This window comes from Lutra lutra, chromosome X (assembly GCF_902655055.1).
Source record: "Lutra lutra chromosome X, mLutLut1.2, whole genome shotgun sequence".
In the NCBI taxonomy this organism is placed as follows: Eukaryota; Metazoa; Chordata; class Mammalia; order Carnivora; family Mustelidae; genus Lutra; species Lutra lutra.
This window is the reverse complement of record NC_062296.1, coordinates 43,374,930-43,394,111: the sequence shown is the minus strand read 5'-3', so window position 1 is coordinate 43,394,111 and position 19,182 is coordinate 43,374,930. Positions and strand designations below refer to the sequence as shown.

The following is a 19,182-nucleotide window of genomic DNA, read 5'->3' as shown; positions in this document are numbered from 1 at the left end:
ATTTTTTAAAAAAATTTTATTGTGTTATGTTAGTCACCATACAACATTAGTTTTTGGTGTAATGTTCCAAGATTCATTGTTTATGTACAACACCCAGTGCTCTACGTGCCATACGTGCCCTCCTTAATACCCACCACCAGGCTCACCCACCCCTTTCCCCCTCCGCTCTAAAACCCTCAGTTTGTTTCCCAGAGTCCATAGTCTCTCATGGTTTGTCATGCCCTCCAATCCTCACCCCCGTATTTTTCCTTTCCTTCTGCTAATGTCTGGAGTTTTTCCTTTTTAAAAATAAAATCCTTCCCAAAAAAGGAGAAAATTTGATATGTCATCGTAAAATTGGTATTAGAACTTTTCAACATTAAGTGAGTTGTTCTGCATCTGGGGGAAAAATGCTGAAACTCAGTATAACCAAGAACAGAGTGAAGAATTTTGTGAGGGAGCTTTAACACATTGCACAGCATCACGGGTTTATTTACAGAGAGTTGAAGTGTTCTAAGTTTCTTAACCACCCGTTCCTGCTCTGACAACGGGCTCTACTTACTGGAATCTGTCTTTCAGGGGGAGGATTTTTTTCAGGAACCACTGTTTCAACACAGGTGATCTTCTCAACGTCTATCGAGCCCTTCTTACTGCCTCTTCTCTGAGAAAGAGAATGAGGAAGAAAATGGAGAAAGATTAGGAGTGACTAAGCAACCAGATAATTAGATTTTGTTATCTAATCATTCAACATAGTGAAGTGACACCCACACTCTATCCATCAGGACCTGTCATTCTGGGGGGAAAAAAAAGCAAGGAAACTTCCAGATCTATTAATCTAAACTTATTTTACTACCAGATAGAGGACAAATACTATAGAAGAGTGGATGACTGTATGTGCCTTTACCATAAAAAATAAAGAATAATTTTTGAGACTTGGATTTCCTTCTCAACAATATTTAATGAATGATCACCAACTGCAAGATTCCAATGGTAAGATTCCCCCCTCCTCGCCCATGGCTTCTTAGCACCTTTGAATTTTTGCTCCAGTGTGGCTGCAGTTAGTTCTAGGCTAGGAAACATTTTCTTGAGTTTGAAATAGACCTAGGTCCCTACCCACCTCCCTCTGCCAACCAAAAAGTTATCTACCTCCTCAAGGAAGATCTAAGGCCAAATCCTAGATACTCAGGTTTCACAGCAGAGAAACTTACCCCACGTTCAAAGTCATACTCATAGTAGGAAAGTTTGTGCACAGTCAAGAGAAAGAGGCGCTTCTTAAAGTTTAAAGGCGAGGTCTTCTTTTTCTGTTGGGATCGCTTCAGAAAGATGCTCTCCAGTATCACGGCAGCCATAGCTTCTTTCTGGAGCTCACTTGTGTGCTGTTGATAAAGAAAGTTCTTGAGGACCCAGCACATAAATCCTCATCCCTCCTAGTTTCCCCTCAGCCTGGCCACTTAGTTTCAAATGGAACAGAATCATGCAAGGCTAACGAAGAGCCTTCCTCCTACCTTCACATCCTTCTTCCACAGCCTCCATCTCGGCCGGTATTCAGGTGTAATGGATGCGCATTGAATAGGGAGGACGGGTTCAGCGTGAGTTCATGTACACTGGTTTTTTGTATAAGGTCATGGAATGCTCTGGAGTCAAAGGCCATGTACCTGTGTGCTTGGTAATGTCTGGAGGCCATTTTATACTAACCACCCTTTATTGTACGTGCAGAATCTGTGAACAGCAAAAGTCTCAGTGCAACTGTTGACTCTGATATCCCCAGAAGGGACAATGCAGGTGCCAGAATTCCACTGAGGCAGATATTGGACTTTCAGTTCCCAGTTTCCTAGACAGTGAATGCAATTTTTCAAACAGTGTCCCACTGGGTCTGTAACCCAGGGGTCTAGTAAGAATACGGAGGCTGCACCTGCAGTTATGGACATATACTAACTGCCGCCCAACCGATTTTGCCCATCAACCACTGGCTGAGCTACAAAGGATACAAGCTTTGTTCTAAAACTGAAAAACAATTTTGGAGGAGGCAGTTATTGGTTGTTTTTGGTTTTGGTTTTGGTTTTGGTTTTTCCTCTCCTTTTTTTCTTAGATTGGTTCTTGTAGACATTGTCATACAGAAGTGATGCAACTGTCTTGCTCTTATGAATGCCATCTCTGATTATTTATGAAAAGTAACTTGTTTACCTTCTCTAAACTCACAATACTCTAGAAAGACTCAGTTTAGGTAACTGAAGTACAGAAGTGCAAAAAAAGTTATGAAAAATCACCATTGGCTCTTTTGATTCATGCAAAACATGCTTCTTATTAGTTATTCACTTAAAGTTTATGCACAATTGCATAGTACAAATTCCAAACCTTCCTTAGAAAGATAAAGTGAAAACATAAATACTATCACAAAATGGGGCACTAAATAAGTATTGAAAAAATCACCAGCTCACCTCAAATTTTGTTACATGTGGGTTTTTCTTAAGGGGGGAATAGATGGCATTTTGTAAATCTAAACTCCTTATGCTTCTGGTGGCACTGTGAATGCTGGATAAATAAAGTCAGCATCATTTTTTTACCTGCCAAGCACAGATTATTGCTCACACCAGGGAAGCAAGGGAGTGGTTTTTATCAAAGTCTGAGGCTATCCGCACCGTTATTTTGCTCTTTCCTGTGGTGTAGAAAATTCTATTACCATACCGGGGAGACATTAAAAATAGGTTAAAGGAACACCAGGGATGTTCAGAATGATCACTTTGCCACTTATTCACCATGTCGATGCGACTCTCTTCTGGTGCTGGATTCATTCAATGATTTATAAATGATCTTTTGAGAAAAATTAGGCCAAGGAGCGTACCTCTTCCCACACCTTGCCACACAGTTCCCTGACTCCCTGGTTTAAATGGTCTCTCGCAGGAGTGACGAACTGATAAGACTTTACAACCAGAGGACTTTCTAATGCTCAACACCCACAGAGATTTCTGTCAACCCTGAAATTATTCAATTATTCAGAAGTAGTGGTAACCAAGTAATGATACTGTATTCTCAAGAACTGTCAACTCATCGAGATCCTTGTAACAATACCATTTTTTTTCCACAGTGAATTCCAATTAAGTACCTCTTCACAATCAAAAAGACTCCGATTTCAGAGGAAAAAATAAAGTCTTAATGAAAGTGAGTAGCATGAGCAGTAAATTGGATCAGAAGCCTCCCAACAAACTACATCCAGTTTTCCTTCTGTTAGCTGAATAAAGCATACCCATCATTTTACCTTCAGTTTTGTTGCAAGCTCTTGATGGACACATTCCCTGCTCTGTCCCAGCATCCGCTTTAGTCTTGGCCTCTGCTCTTACTTCCTATAAGATAGGTCCTTCTGGAAGCTGCCTCTGCTCTTTTTCTCTTTTAGAACAAATCCAGTTTGTACAAGAGGACGCCTTCCTCTCTTTCAAGTGTCTATTGGGTTAGGGTTCAGTGCTGGTCTAAGTATGAGGAAGTAAGCGAGCCTCTCACTAGCCATCACCCCTCTGAGCAAGGGGTGAAATGGCCTCTACCGCTAGAATATTGAGTTAAAGGATTGCCAGGATTTCCAAGGTCTGGTTGCCCCTTCTTTGACTGCTTTCCCCTTAATTCCTTGTGATCCAGTCCAGACACACAGCCTGAAAATGTGGTAGTTCCTCCTTAGCCATCACCGATCCATCCACCAATATAATGTGAAAGGAGGTGCATCTGTCTTTATGTCTTCCTGAAGGTTGGTGTGTGATGGACCCTCTGCATTGGAGGGCAGCTGCAACTTATTTGTGGAAGGTTCTAAATTTTTTTCTAACCATATCAGCAGCTGACAATCAATTTGACCACAAAAGACACAACGTGAGGGTTGACCCTCCACTTCACTCAGACAGTGGGGGTGGGGGTGGAAACCAGAAGTGACATGAATATTATACACACACACACACACACACACACACACACACTGTTGTTCATATAAAGAAAGAGGAAGAAAAATAATAGAAAAACACAGAGCTCTTCATTTAAAATACAGAATTCCTGGGGTGCCTGGGTGGCTCAGTGGGTTAAAGCCTCTGCCTTCGGCTCAGGTCATGATCCCAGAGTCCTGGGATCGAGCCCCGCATCGGGCTCTCTGGTTGGCCAGGAGCCTGCTTCCCTTCCTCTCTCTCTGCCTGTCTGTCTGCCTACTTGTGATCTCTGTCTGTCAAATAAATAAATAAAATAAAAAAAATAAAATACAGAATTCCAGCATTATAATGTTCTCTTTATTATACTACAAATGCAAGGATTTTCATGTAGCCACATTTGCAGCCTCCCAGCTCCCTGTGGAGCAGCAGAATTCATAAAGAGAATGCTTTTGAGAAAGAGCTCAACCATCTTACAGGTTGAGCTCAAGAAAGGTTGAGAAAGAGCTCAACCATCTTACAAACTTCACTATGCCAAGGAATTGATACAAAAAGCACCTGCAGGATCAGTAAACTAAACCACTATCATTGCTCTATCATTGCTCAAGCTAAGAGAAACACTATCAGCGACAACACCAGAGCAAAATTCAGAAGACTGCACAGCCTGCCTATGATTGGGAAGAGTCCTGGAGATGCTAGTTAGAAATAACCAGTCAGTCATAGTTCAGATAGCTACTTAGCCAGAATATCCAAGAAATATCATTCTCTCTTTATTTCTCCTTTAAAGCATTACTCAATTGCCCAGAGCCTGTCTATTTGGTTTTCTCCCCAGGGAATGGGAGGAAACTCCTGTTTCTCTCAGTGCAGTCTGTACTCATTATTTAATTTATTTCTCTCAACACAGAGCTGAGGAAAATGAGACTCATGGAAGTTGTGTGACTTGCTCAACCTCATCCATTTGTGACTCCACAACCCTTGCTGTTTCTGTGATACCTACCTCATTGCCTCCTGGATATATAAATATATATGAATATGATTATTATTTTTTTTTTGCCTTCAATGAGTTTTGATGCTATCCACTTCAGCACCCTGTCATCCCCCATGGTTATCATCAAAGAGCAGTTGGGAGAGACCCTCTGCATCTTCTAGGAACATTTGGCAAAAGAGGAAATGGTGGTAAGTTCAGGGGATGAGAGAGATTGCAGGATCCTGGAGCATTTTCCTCTGCAACAATCCTCCAAGTAAAAAGGATGATTTAGCCCTGTTAACTGTCAACTGTACTTTCTCCCACATGTGGACTCTTTTTAGTCATGCCAGATTTTCTTACGTTTTCTTTTAAATCTTCCACAAGGAGATCCTAACTGGTGTTACTTGCTGTTTTCTTTTCAGGATTTCTTTTCATTGTTGATGGGATAAAAGCATAAGATTAGGTGAAACACCCATCCACTTTTTGTCCCTAGGGTTGTTATTGCATCCTGTGAATACAAAATTTTGATCAAATGGATTTTCTTTTACACTATAAAATGTTGCAAATAGATGGTATAGAGAAGAACACTACACTCAGGTACTCACCAAGCTCTAATACAATCTTAACATTGTGCCATAATTGCTTCTGGTGTTTTCAGAAATAAAATACTACCCATAGAGTCAAAACCTCTTTGGATACTCCTCTGCAATCAATCCCCGTCCTTCCTCAGAGGTTAACAATATCTTGAATTTGGTGTTTATCATTCCTAGGCATGTTTTTACATTATTACTGCATATGTAAATATCCATAAAAGATATTTAGTTTGGTTTGCATGTTTTATATATTTTTTTAAGATTTTATTTATTTATTTGACAGACAGAGATCACAAGTAGGCAGAGAGGCAGGCAGACAGAGAGGAGGAAGCAGGATCCCTGCTGAGCAGAGAGCTCAATGCGGGGCTCGAACCCAGGACCCTGGGATCATGACCTGAGCTGAAGGCAGAGGCTTTAACCCACTGAGCCACATATTCTTCAGCAGCTTGCTTTTTTTCTCAGTATAATTTTTTAAAAAAGATTTACTTATTTATTTGAGAGAGAGAGAGAACACACTTCGGTGTGAGTGGGGCAAGGGGCAGAGGGAGAGAGAGAATCCCAAACAGACTACCAGCTGAGTTCGGAGCCCCACATGGGGCTTGATCTCACCACCCATGAGACCGTGACCTGAGCTGAAATCACAAGTGGGATGCTTACCCTACTAAGCCACCCAGGTGCCCCTCCCAGTATAATAGTTTATGATTTATTTATGTTGGTACCTCTAATCTATTTCTATATGTTTAAAGTATTCTGTATGATGAATTCATCACACTTGGTTTGTCCATTCTCCTATTGATGGATATTCAGATTGCTTGTTTTCAATTATAAGCGATGCTGCCGTGCACATCTTTGTGCAAGTGATCATGGTTTTCCACTCTCAGAATGAATTCTCAGTTACTCATACAAAGTGGCAAACCCAGGTCTGGCTTATCTGTTGGCCTATGTGCTTTGTGTTATCCCTTGTTCCCGTTTCAGTCCTGTCTTCCTGAAGTTTTACTATGGAATCTGGTAGGATTAGCAACTGTCTGAAATTAGAATAGAGTATGATGGGCTAAATTTAGCTTCCCCCCAAATCTCTTCTCAGTCCCAAGAAGCATCTCTCAGGTTCCGATTGAGATTTTCACTGAGAATTCCTTGGCCTGGGAACCAGAAGAGATGTCTTCTTTAGAATATAACCATAGCAACAAAGAAACCAAATTACTCTTGCTAAATTCCCAAGAAGCTCTAGTCAGGCATCAGTGAAATCTAATTATTTGATAAACTTCATGGTCAGTGCAACTGGACCAAATTTGTGGTGAGGCCCTCCAGCCAAAATCAGTTTTCTGGCTGTGTGTTGACCAGGGAACTTCGCATTTCCTGCAGTCCTCTCCAAGAGGTCTTGGGTCTCTGGTTCTTTTTCAGCCTCTCGTCATGTTAACGTTGAACGTGAGAGCCAGATGGCTAATCTGAAGTCTGCACTCAGCATCAGACTGGTGGTAATACTTTCAGCACTGTCCCTCTGCTCTGAGGGTGACTCCTGTGGCATCCGTTTTTAGCTCTGGACTTGAGAGGCCCTTTGGCCTTCTTTTTCGGTTCAGTTTTTGTTTTCCCTGGCTTAAACATATGCTGTGTTTTCTCTTTCAATATTAAATTAACACATTTCATTATAAAAATGTTTCAAGTACAAGAATATTAAAAAGAAAACCTCAATTACAAGCTCATTATGCAAAGGCATTAATCTTGGGGCATATTACCTTCCATTTTTTCCTGTGCATTTCTCTTAGGTTGGAGATCGTGTTACATATAGTATTTGCAGTTTCCTTGCATTTCTTAACATTATCTATCCATCCATTCTCCCAACACACCTTTTCCCCAAAATATCTGAAAGTCTTGTTTAACAGTATTCCTGATTATTTTTCCATGGTATTAGGATCTCCATATAAGTATCATTTACCAAGTCAGAAAGTGCATGCATTTTGCATTTTGAAATATATTGACAAAGTAGTTTCCAGAGGCATTTTACCAATTTCCACTCCAGACAGCAGTTTTTGAGAGTCTGCTTTTCCCATTCCTTTATTTATTTTCAGCTCCATTTCTAGTCAGTTTTTTTATTCTGTTTTTATTGCCGACTAGTCTGCTTTTTCATTGAGCCACTGATCTGGAACTCCAGTGTATTCCAACCTACAACTTGTCTAAAATTTAACTTCTCTTGACTCTCTAGAATTTTGTCTTCTAGGGATGAGCTAATTGACTATAGTTTATTGTTTTTAGAGAAGCAAGGCTGTGAGATGAGCTTGACATTCAGATAAGCAACATTAACTCTCAGGGCATCTGGTGATGCTTCTCAGAGAGTAAGAAGGAAAGCCTGGGATTAAGGATTTTGTGTTTCAAACACCCTGTGTCAGTGCACATGAACCTCTGTAGAAACTGAAAGTCACACGTGGCCTATTTGTTTCAGGGTCCTCAGAGGAGTTCTCTCTCCCCCTCCCCTGATGGCTTCATTTGCATAACCAAGCAGCTTTGGAGTGAATTAGGTCAATGTCTTGTTTCTAGCTTCTTGTTGAATACTGCCTCACTGAAAATTCTAGCTCTTCCTTATTCCCAGGAGTTAGCAATTGATCTCAGCATAGCATCTTTGGGCAAAGAGCAGCAGGGATCTGGCGACTCTTTGGAGAACATCGGAACTGGTTTTCAAAAGGCATGTCTTCCCCTTACACCTAAGTCACTTCCTGGTATGGGTTGAGTCCACTGAAAGGAAAGTCTCTATAGGAGATTTGTTCAAATGGAAATAGTATATCATGGTGATGATAATTTAAAATTGCACCGAGACCCTTGAAGTGGATGGAAAATTGCACTGTTTCTCACCATAAAGAGTTCACAAAAGGCTCCCGACAAACACATCATTGGCCATAAGCAACAGAATTTGGGCTTTAAACACAAACAGTTTAAACAGTTTGGCTATAAAGGGGGTCAGAATAGAGCAAACAGGGTTAGCCTTAAGGGATAGTGTTTTGGTTGAATGCTTTAGGTTCCATGAGTATTTGCATTTTGTGGCTTAGTAGGAGGATGGCATTGTTTTATCAAATAACTGAGGCTCCCAAGAAGCTATAGCACCCTGGTTTCAGGGGCTTGGCATGCAAAAGGAGGGAAGGAGCAGAGCTGGAACACAGCTAACAGTATGGAGGACAGTCCCTCAGCTTTATAGACCCCTACCTCTGGGCTTTGCTGCTGTCCTGCATCTGGAAACCCACAACGTGCCATAGAGATTTGGAGCTTGGAGAACTGGGTGATCAGGAAACTGGGCCAGGACTGGGGCGTCTGGGTGGCTCAGTCAGTTAAGTGTCTGCCTTTGGCTCAGGTCATGGTGCCAGGGTCCTGGGATTGAGCCCTGCATTGAGCCCCACATCAGGCTCCGGGCTCAGCTGTGAGCCTGCTTCTCCCTCTCCAACTCCCCCTACTTGTGCTCTCTCTCTCTCTGTGGCAAATAAATAAATAAATAAATAATCTTTTTAAAAAAGGAAATTGGGGATGCCTGGGTGGCTCAGTCGGTTGGGTGGCTGCCTTTGGCTCAGGTGATGATCCCAGTGTCCTGGGATCAAGTCCCACATCGGTTCCTTGCTCCGCGGGGAGCCTGCTTCCCCCCAACCCCCTCTCTGCCTGCCTGTACTCTCTCTATCTCTCTGACAAGTAAATAAATAAAATCTTTTAAAAAATAAAAATAAAAAAAAAAAGGAAATTGGACCAGGATTCCATTTGGAGGTCTAATAGCTCATCCAAGGATGTCTTGATCAGGGCCACCAACCACTTTTATTCTAAATGCCACACCATCTGCCCTAGGCAGAGCTGCTCAGGCAGTATAAAAATCAGAGCAAACATGGAGATATTAGCACTTACAATTGCCAGGCTTTAACCGTTTTATATATATTAACAGAGTTACTATTCACGACAATCCTATGGGGAAGGTACTAGAAAGGGAAAGGAAAGGGCAGGAATAATCCAATGCAATTCAACAACTGTTCATTAAGCTCTGAACCTATTCCCGGGAATGCGGTAATGAGATAAAAGGGGGGTGTATAAGAAGAGGGAATACAGGTAGAGAGAGGAGGGGGAGGAAAAGGAGGAAGGGGACAGAGAGGGGGGAACGGAGAGGAGGAGAGAAGAGAAAGAAAGAGGAGAAAGATGAAGACAAAAGAAAGCCGTGCACATGGCAGGCAGTGCTAATAGGAAAAACTGGCCCCATGACCTCAGGGGTCAGCCCCACTGTCTGGGCTGAGGCTGAGGCTGTTTTCTTCTGGCCCAGTCTGTGACCCACATAACCACGAGGCTGGCACACACATTCCTTCCAATAAGCCAGCTCTGCTCCTGGCAACATCGGCCCGAAGCAGCCCATGGCAGGCAACTTCCCCCCAGGGTTAGCCTGGGCTTTTCCCCAGTTTACAAAGGCACGTGAGCTTTTACTGTTCTCTCAATGTGCCTCTTAGATTTTCTTCTCCTAAGGGCCTCTTGACACAAATCTACCTTTTGCATCTTCAGGCAGTATTTGACCAAATGGCATATTTGTATCCTCCTGCCATCACCAAGATTCCTCTTCTGCCAAGGTTTGCAAGGGTGCCCACTTCCAACAGTTGCTACCTGTTCCAGTGGTCCCCTCATGTCCCTCTTTGCTCTTCCTCTTCTTCCCCCCACAACCTGACTCAGAAGGAACCCTTCAGTCCCTTCTGATCATCGGGAAGGACTGCCAGGGCCTTGCACTGATGACATTGCTACCCTCTGTCAGCCTCCTTTTCGGGCAAGACTATATGGCACAAGCCATGCTTTCTCTCCTGCCTTGCGGGGGGGGGTCCCCATGAAAAGGATTTGTGGCGGCTGCCCAGCCCCTGCCATACCCCAGACCCACCTCAGTCCTGACTTAATGCAGGTAGCTTCCCAGATGCATTGAGATGCCAGGACTTTGAAGGTGTGATTCGATCTCAGAAGACACTGGCCCTGGAGACATATTCTTACAGTCCAGAGAGGAAGGACAGTCTGAGCAAACCCCACCCTTTCACAGCCACTCAGTTCCCTTTTTTTGTTTCCTGACTTAAACCAGTCTTTTTTTTTCTTCTTCTCAGCAGCATGGTATCTGGTTCCCTGCTGCTGTCCTTATCCCCCCACCCAACCCCCAACTGTCCCCGCCCTTCATTTGCTTGGGACCTCTGACACTCCTGTCTTGAATGTGCTCTTGAAAGTACTCTGCTCAACATTACTGGGGCCACTGAGACTCTAGATGGGGCTGGGTTGGCAAACAGGTCACCATGCCGACCTCCCCAAAGTAAAGGGACCTTGTACCCTAAAGATCTGTTGGGATAATTAGCAGAGAGCAGAGACTTAGAGGAAGGACAAGAAATGCAGACCTGCAAAGACAAAACAAAGGGTCTAATGAGGGAGAGTGTCTTTAGAGCCTCCTGTCCTTGAAGGCAGAGGACATTGGGGGGGTCACACTGTTAAGGAAATCTTGATAAGGAAAGATGGAGAGTGCTCACAAAAGGGACCCCAAAGTGCAGAACCCGAGAGAGAGAGAGAGAGAGAGAGAGAGAGAGAGACAAGACTTCCCCCTGCTGAGTCATTTTCTAAGAAAGCATTTTTTCCCCTACAGATAAAAATGTCTGAATGTAAGCCCACACAAAGACTTGTGCCCTTCCCCATTTTCTGTGGATGTTGATTTTCTCCCTTTCAAATTCGGCCTCAGGGATTAACTCTTCATGTACACCTTTCTCTTTAATTCTGTAAACCCATAAACCCAAGTAAACACGTCCCTCAAAGCCCAAATGTGTCCTCAGCTACTTCCTAGCCTATGTCTAGCCACAGTCATCTCTCGGAGCCTTCTCCTAGGAAATGCAGCTGGTCGTGGCTGCTGATCAGGATGGCAGCGTGGCCCCGGCTGACTGGTCTGCAAGCCTACCTTGACACAGGGGGCATGGCCATGTTCTCGCCCCCAGGTGCTGGATCTTAACATAGGAGCAGATCACAGATCTCACTAGAAGTCTGTCTGTCAGAGTTTTTAAGACAACAAGGTTTTGTTTTTTTTTTTAAAGCGTTTTGTAGGAATGGTAGAGTGGGTAATCCTCACATCTGCACAAGATAGATGGATAATAACTCTTGCACGTTCTCACTATATCATTGACAACATACATCGTCTTACTAGCCACCTCTGAACAGCTGCTCTAGTCTCCTGTCTGAGAGTCGCCATCACAGACAATTTCCTTCCCTCCCCTTTTCTTCAGTCAGATGCTCCCTGTTGTCACCTGGCCCATCTCTTCACAAGATCCATCTTGGGGTGGAGATTGGAAATTGATAGGCATACAGTGGAGGATCTGGACAAGGGAGAGTGGGACAGGGGATAGGGTAAGATAGACCTAGGCAATTTTTTTAACTGACTGCCCATGAGCCCTTCCCTAACACACTTGTCTAGATGATTGAAGGGCTGCACCCAAATATTGCAAATAAATGGCCTAGTGTCACCTCAAAAGAGTCCCAAGGTAATATAAGGTTCTGGTTTTGGTAGTATCCTGTTTAACATTTTTCCTAATGAGCTTTGAGGAAGATACAGAAAGTAGCCTAGCTAATTTGTGAATGTTACAACGCTGTTGGGGGCAAGACTGGGTGACGGAACCAGAGCAATTGGTCTGTAAAAAGATCCTGATCACCTGGTATGAAGAGCAAGTGTATTTTACCAGAGCTAAGGGTCATGTCCTGTAATGGGGCACCAAACTGAACTTCAAAATTCTCCAGGTGAAGGTGGAATAGCAGTAGGATTTGTGCAAATGGTTCAGAGGTTTTTGCTGATAGTAATGAAGAGAAATGTCATGTCAGTAAGATGGCTGCCAGAAAATCCAAGGTGAAAATAGGCTTCCTGTAAAATATCTAGATAGAGGAAAGTAAATAGGCCACCTACTCTGCAAGGTCAGGCCATATCTAGACTCCTATGTTCAGTTCTGAGCAACTCACGTTAGGGAAAATTAATGAGCAGGAGCATGTCCAAAACACAGACCAGGATTAGTGAAGGGAATCAAAGCCAAAGCCACGCCATACAAGGTGTGACACAAAGATCTAAGGTTGACTAAGAGGGGTCATGTTCACTGTCTTCATAATTCCATGTTACTAATATCAAAAACCTCTAGAAACCCCTCAAAGTCCAGTGAGACTGCCTAAGAGCCCAAAGAGAAGAATATGCTGAAACTATGGGCTGGCTGTCTGGCAAAGAAACTTTTAGGAAGTGTAGTAGCAGGCAGGGGTACTGTTTTCATTATCTCCTTCCCAGAGACCACCCAACAAAAAGGGGATAATCTGAGAGTCAGCTCTGGACCCCTGGGTATTCCTGGAGAATTATGTAAGCAGGAGACCCCAGGCTTTCATAGTTCCTTAGCCCCTAATCACTGGTACCCCTTCCTGAGTCCCCACTCAGTTCTTCATCAACCTCTACCCTGCTTGCACTGTGTGATGGCATGGTTAGGTGCAAGGCTGTGGTGCTAGAAACTACCTGGGATGAAATTCCAGCTCCACGAAATAACCACCTGTGTTGTGCCTCAGTTTCCTCACCTGTTAATAATAGTACACAGTGCGTGGGGTGGTTTGGATTACAAGAGGTAGTAGATGAGGTATTTAGGAAAATGCCTGGTATATATTAAGTGCTCAGTAATTGTTAACTATTATGATTTCCAGGCCACAACAGCCATACTGTATAATGGTAAAGAAACCCAGGCTTTGGAATCAGATCACCTGTGTTTCTGTCCTGGTTCCACTAAATACTATCTACAGTGGGCAAAATGTTGATGATCCTATGGCCTCAATTTTCTCATCTGTAAAATGGGTATGATAGTACCACCTACCTCCCGGAATTACTGTGAGAATTTTATGAGACAATCCATTTTAAATACTCAGTACCCTGCAGTCTTTCTCTGCTAGACTCTTGAAACCTAGCACATGACTTCTGCCAGGTATGCAAGGAAAGGAAGAGCTGCTAGATATATTTTTTTTTAATCTCTTGGCCTGTTGATTGTTACTGTGCGAGCTGAACAATTTCATTGTCACTTTTCAGGGCAGCCAACTTGTTCCTTCAATAAAAGGGGGCTGCTTGAATGCCGATCCTTCATACTGTTTTACAAAGTACTTTGTAATTATAAATTTATGAGACTGATTATTTTATTATCGTGTCCCTGCCCTAGAACAGTGCCCAACACAGAATAGGAATTCAATTAACATTTGTTGGATGGACCAAACAGCCATGTGATAAATGAATTAGAGCACTGGCTCCCTCCAAGCCTTCAGTTAACCAGTAGTTCCCTGTCAAAGATATTCCCAGTGTCCTTGATATGAAACAGTAATGGAGCCTGGGTGTGTAGGGCTCCTCCCTTTGATCCTAGTCCTTGCTTCCCTCGGAGATTGGGACAGGGACGCCCGAGGGTCTAGAACGAGCACTGTTTCCCTCGTTTAACGCTGCTACCTAGCGGCGTCCGCCAGAAGTGATGAAGTGAGAAAAAACTGCAAAGCTTGGGCACCCGACCCGTCAAAGATAGGATCTGCCTCAGGCCGAGCCCTTTCTTAAGCTCCTACCAACGGCTCCAAAGCGAGTCCTCTCAGCCGCCAGAGGGCGGTGCTCACAGAGCCTTAGACTCTATGGTCCTTCTCGCCACTCCCATGAGCAAGAGCGACCAGAAACCTCCTATATACTTCCGTTTCCGGGCAGGTCCCTTTCTTTCCGTGTCGATTGCGCTCTCGCAAGCATGGTAGGACTTTGGGAGCGGGCCCGGTAACATCCAGCTTAATCTTTTCACCCTCTTCGACGGGGGCCGTCCCAAGCTGGCTTTAGGTCCATTCGCGGACTCGTTGTACCAAAGAAACCCAGCGCTGCTGGGATCGGCCCCGAAGGCACTGGGCTTCGGGGTCAGGAAATGAAGTGATGGGATCAAAGAGGTAGACTTAGCCGGGGTTGGAGCGAACATGCATGCTCTCCACTACGGGGCCCAGCGGAGGCCGCTGGACCTGAAGCACATGGCGGCTGTACCACCTTCTAGTCAAGTGGTGTGCGCTAGCGAGGACTGAGAGTCGAGCCTTCGGGGGATGTCTTAGGTTCGGCTGGGTCGTTAAGGGCGTTGTGCGATGGGTATCTGATAACGCTGCTCGTTCTGAACGATTTCTTTACTAGGTGAACGTTCCTAAAACACGCCGGACTTTCTGCAAGAAGTGTGGAAAGCACCAACCCCACAAAGTGACACAGTACAAGAAAGGAAAAGATTCCCTTTATGCCCAGGGTAAGACGGTCTGTATGGAATTTGGTTTTAATTATTCAGGAACTAGTGTAATATATACGCTATCCCGTGCCCCGTCCCTCACTCCCACTTGGCTATTGTTTTTCTGCTGGAAAACCCAAGATAAAACGTGTAAGAAGATTCGTGTGGCAGTTGCGATTATTTTTGGTATGCCATAACAAATAACCTCATTCTTCCAGGAAAGCGGCGTTATGACAGGAAGCAGAGTGGCTATGGTGGGCAGACGAAGCCTATTTTCCGGAAAAAGGTTAGTAGTAATTACCATTTGACATGCTTCTGTAGTAAAGACTTTGCATTTTTCTCTAGCCTGAATACAAGAGGTAGTAGAGGTACAGGTAGTAGAGTACAGGTGTGTGTGGGTTTTTTTTTTTTTTTTATTTGACAGACAGAGATCACAAGCAGGCAGAGAGGCAGGCAGAGAGAGAGGAGGAAGCAGGCTCCCTGCGGAGCAGAGAGCCCGATGCGGGGCTCGATCCCAGGACCCCGAGATCATGACCTGAGCCCAAGGCAGCGGCCCAACCCACTGAGCCACCCAGGCGCCCCCAGGTGTGTGTTTTCATAGTTTCAGCGAAGTTCCCTACGCTACCTGCAGTGACACATCTAGGAGGCAGTGTAGCTATGAGCGCAACCCCGGTCTGACTCTAGTCAGACTCTAATTTACAATCTTGCAATATCTTGGTTATTATTATTTTTGTCCTAACCTTTTTGAAGAGGCAAAATTAAGTAAAGAGGAATGTGCTCTGATTTCCTAAGGACTGAAGTTTCAGTACACTGGTGAATCCTTTCTTCTTTACCTGTCATACCCTAGTGAATCTTCAGCCCTTGCTTGCAGTGAGAATTGCTCTCTCACTTTGCTTCTCAGTTCAGAAGCTTGCATACTGCAACCAGTCTCATGAGGTTTTTTTTTAAAAGATTTTTTATTTATTTATTTGACAGAGATCACAAGTAGACGGAGAGGCAGGCAGAGAGAGAGAGAGAGAGGGAAGCAGGCTTCTTGCTAAGCAGAGAGCCCGATGTGGGACTCGATCCCAGAACCCCTGAGATCATGACCTGAGTTGAAGGCAGCGGCCCAACCCACCGAGCCACCCAGGCGCCCCTCTCATGAGGTTTTTAAAGTTCCTTAAAATCCTCATGTAAGCCTTCCACTGCACTTCTGAATTCTCTTGTCATTCTCATTCAGGCCAAATGAGTTTCTGTTCTGCCCTAGGTGATCTGGTGCCCCTTAAAGTACACAGTGCCTAGAATAGCATTCCTGTGAACACAGCATTTCTTTTGGTGCTTTGCTCATTCAGCCTCCTGCCAGAAAGTACTAAGGAATAACAGTAGTGTTCATTTAGGTGCAATAAATGGTTTGAGCTCAAGGTGGTAAGGATTGCCTTTTCGCATTCGGCTAACTTGTTTAGAAGGTGGGAAGATTCTGCCTAGTCTTTGGTTTTTTGGAGAACTGTGAATAGGCAGTAGAATTCTGATTATAGGAGTAGTCTTAAAAAGTTGATTCCAGTACCTTGAATTAAATAGATACAGTTGAATACACATAAATTGTAGACATAATTTTAGGTAGTCTCCAGAGTATTGATAAATCTGAAGTAACAATTATTAAATTCTGTTTAGTGAGAAAGTTGTGTTCAGTTCATAGTTTCAGGGATTTGGTTGACCCATTTTTGTTTGTGGGGAGTACAAGTATGTAGAGCTGTTGAAAGGCCACAAGTTCAAGGTGGTGTGATAAATGACCATTTGGTAAGAAGCTCTTCGGGGTGTTTGATGGGAATAGAGAATTTGATGGCAATTAGATGATCTACCTTTGCTATTAAATTTCCTCTTAAATGCACTGATTTTAACATTACTATTTTCTCCCTATAGCTAAAGACAAATTGCTAAAACTCTTTGTCATTTGCAAAGCTTCCCTTTAAGTAGTACTTAACCCAGCAGTCCTCCATTTTGAAGAAAGATTTTCTGCAGTGATTTATGAAAGGATTGACTTCATTTTTTCCAGGCTAAAACTACAAAGAAGATTGTGCTGAGGCTTGAATGTGTTGAGCCCAATTGCAGATCTAAGAGAATGCTGGCTATTAAGAGATGCAAACATTTTGAACTGGGAGGAGATAAGAAGAGAAAGGTATATAATTGCAGGTGGAAGGTGCAATCTTTTCTGTTGGGTGAGGTGAACATTTCTCTCCACTTAACTGATGGTGCAATCAGGAACGGGGCAATCCTTTTAAAAATAACTAGATCCATAGCTGAAGGTATGAGGTTTTTGGTGTTGGTTTTGGCATGAGTAGTAGAGGGATAATGAAGACACTTAATTAAAAGGAGGTGATCCCTTTAGGGGGATAATTGTGTACTTGAGAGAGTAGAGAGGTTCTTTGCAAAATAAAAAAAAAAACCTCACTTTTTTTTTCTGTTCCATTACAGGGCCAGGTGATCCAGTTCTAAGCTTCATATTGTTAAGTTATGAAGACAATAAAATCTTGAGGTTATGTTCACTTCGTTTGGTTGCAGTTGGTCTTTTAAGATGGAAATAAAGTACTGGCATCAATAAAATTCCTCTCGTGGGGCAATTTATGCTTGATTCTTCTGGGTACTTTATTTTGGATTGAATTTGAACTGGTTGAACTCATACAAATGTGGTGATCTTCCAGTTTTGGCACTTCAGTTACATGAGGTTTCATGGGATTCCTTTTGCTGTTAAACAAGGGTTATTAGTTATCATGGGATGTAAGTAGAGTCCCATGGTAACTATCAATTATACCCATAGTGAATGTAAAGTTTACCTAGAGCGAAATAATTTCTCTCCTATACCCTTGCTACTTCAGTCCTTCAGTGAGGAATTTAGGCTGTTTTTATGCACAGCATACTGTACAGAGCACACTATATATATATTCTATGTTCTCAGACTTAACTCTAACATTGTTCAGACCTTTTGACGTACCCCCTCAGATTTCAAAGTAGACATAAATTTTCATGTTGAAATAACAGCAGAGGATAAAATTTCTAGTGAATTAAGTTGCCCGGCAGAATTTAACAGGGATATATGCTGATTTTTAAAGATGTCTAATCATTGCAAATTTTACATCCTTTTTCTCTTGGTATACTGTTGTATACTTGATTCTTTTTTTTTTATAAGAGAATTTTTAAAAAAAATTTTATTTGACAGAGCACGAGTAGGCAGAGAAGCAGGCAGAGGGGGAAGCAGGCTCCCTGCTGAGCATAGAGCCCTATGTGGGGTTTGATCCCAGGACCCTGAGATCATGACCTGAGCCAAAGGCAGAGGCTTAACCCACTGAGCCACCCAGGCACCCCTGTATACTTGATTTTTTTTTCATTTTTAAATTTATTATTATTTTTGTATACTTGATTTTTTTTTAAAGATTTTATTTATTTGTCAGAGAGAGAGAGAGAGCGAGAGTGAGTACAGGCAGAGTGGCAGGCAGAGGCAGAGGGAGAAGCAGGCTCACCGCCGAGCAAGGAGCCTGATGTGGGACTCGATCCCAGGACCCCAGGATCATGACCTGAGCTGAAGGCAGCTGCTTAACCAACTGAGCCACCCAGGCACCCCTGTATACTTGATTTTTTTTTTTCATTTTTTAATTTATTATTATTTTTGTATACTTGATTCTTAACTGTTCAGCTTTTCATACTTGTGTAGCAAAACTGGAGGCAAAGCATAGAAGCTATACCTTTTGATGACCAAGTACATCTCAGTGGGATGGAGCAGTTCCAAATTGCCTTGTTTCCGTGGGTGATTAAGTCTGGGTTTGCCAGTTTTAGCAAATGATGATTATTCCAATTTTATTTACAATAAGTGAAAATCACTTGACAGGCAAAGGAATTATTAACAACATGCACTTTGGAGGGCCTTTGTCCCTTGCTAATTTTGTGCTGTTGCACATTCAGATGGTGGAGCTGCTGCCTTTGGTTCTGTGGGAGAAGGCTGACTGAAAGGAGAGGTGATGAGCAGGCTTGAAGCTTTGACTACAGGTTGGTCCTCAGGCAAATGGTAGGGAAAGGAGAAAATTCTAATGTATGGAAATGCCTTTAAAATGATCCATTCCCGGGGCGCCTGGGTGGCTCAGTGGGTTAAAGCCTCTGCCTTCGGCTCAGGTCATGATCTCAGGGTCCTGGGATCAAGCCCCACATCGGGCTCTCTGCTCAGCAGGGAGCCTGCTTCCTCCTCTCTCTCTGCCTGCCTCTCTACCTGCTTGTGATCTCTGTCTGTCAAATAAATAAATAAAATCTTAAAAAAAAATGATCCATTCCCTGTGGCACCTGGGTGGTTCAGTCACTTAAGTGTCGGACTTGATTTTTGCCTAGGTCATGATCTCTGGGTAGTGAGATCGAACCCCACATCAGGCTGGGTGCAGGGCCTGCTTGGCATCCCCTTTCCTTCTGCACCCCCCCTTAACAAAAAGGATCCATTCCCACATACCCCAGTCTGAAGGTCACTCACTGCCTCATCACAT

At 43.4% G+C, this 19,182-nt stretch overlaps 2 protein-coding genes across 3 annotated transcripts in view; one reads left to right on the top strand and one right to left on the bottom strand.

Annotated features, from left to right (window-relative positions):
- BTK (Bruton tyrosine kinase) overlaps positions 1-10,444 on the bottom strand; it is a 32,987-nt gene extending 22,543 nt beyond the window's left edge. Inside the window, exons 1-3 of one of the 2 annotated variants that reach the window (XM_047715284.1) lie at positions 10,312-10,444; positions 1,188-1,355; positions 542-640 (exon numbers count right to left, since the gene is read on the bottom strand). In XM_047715284.1, the coding sequence (XP_047571240.1) occupies positions 542-640; positions 1,188-1,328 (240 nt within the window). In that variant the 5' untranslated portion in view covers positions 1,329-1,355; positions 10,312-10,444. Of the gene's footprint in view, positions 1-541; positions 641-1,187; positions 1,356-3,235; positions 3,401-10,311 lie in introns of those variants that run through there. The other variant, XM_047715283.1, reaches the window with a different exon arrangement.
- Positions 10,445-14,086: 3,642 nt separating this feature from the next.
- Positions 14,087-17,291, top strand: RPL36A (ribosomal protein L36a). Its single transcript, XM_047715286.1, has 5 exons — positions 14,087-14,179; positions 14,599-14,704; positions 14,902-14,969; positions 16,716-16,838; positions 17,135-17,291. The coding sequence occupies exons 1-5, from the start codon at positions 14,177-14,179 to the stop codon at positions 17,153-17,155; spliced, it is 321 nt and encodes a 106-aa protein (XP_047571242.1). The 5' UTR covers positions 14,087-14,176; the 3' UTR covers positions 17,156-17,291.
- Positions 17,292-19,182: the final 1,891 nt, after the last annotated feature.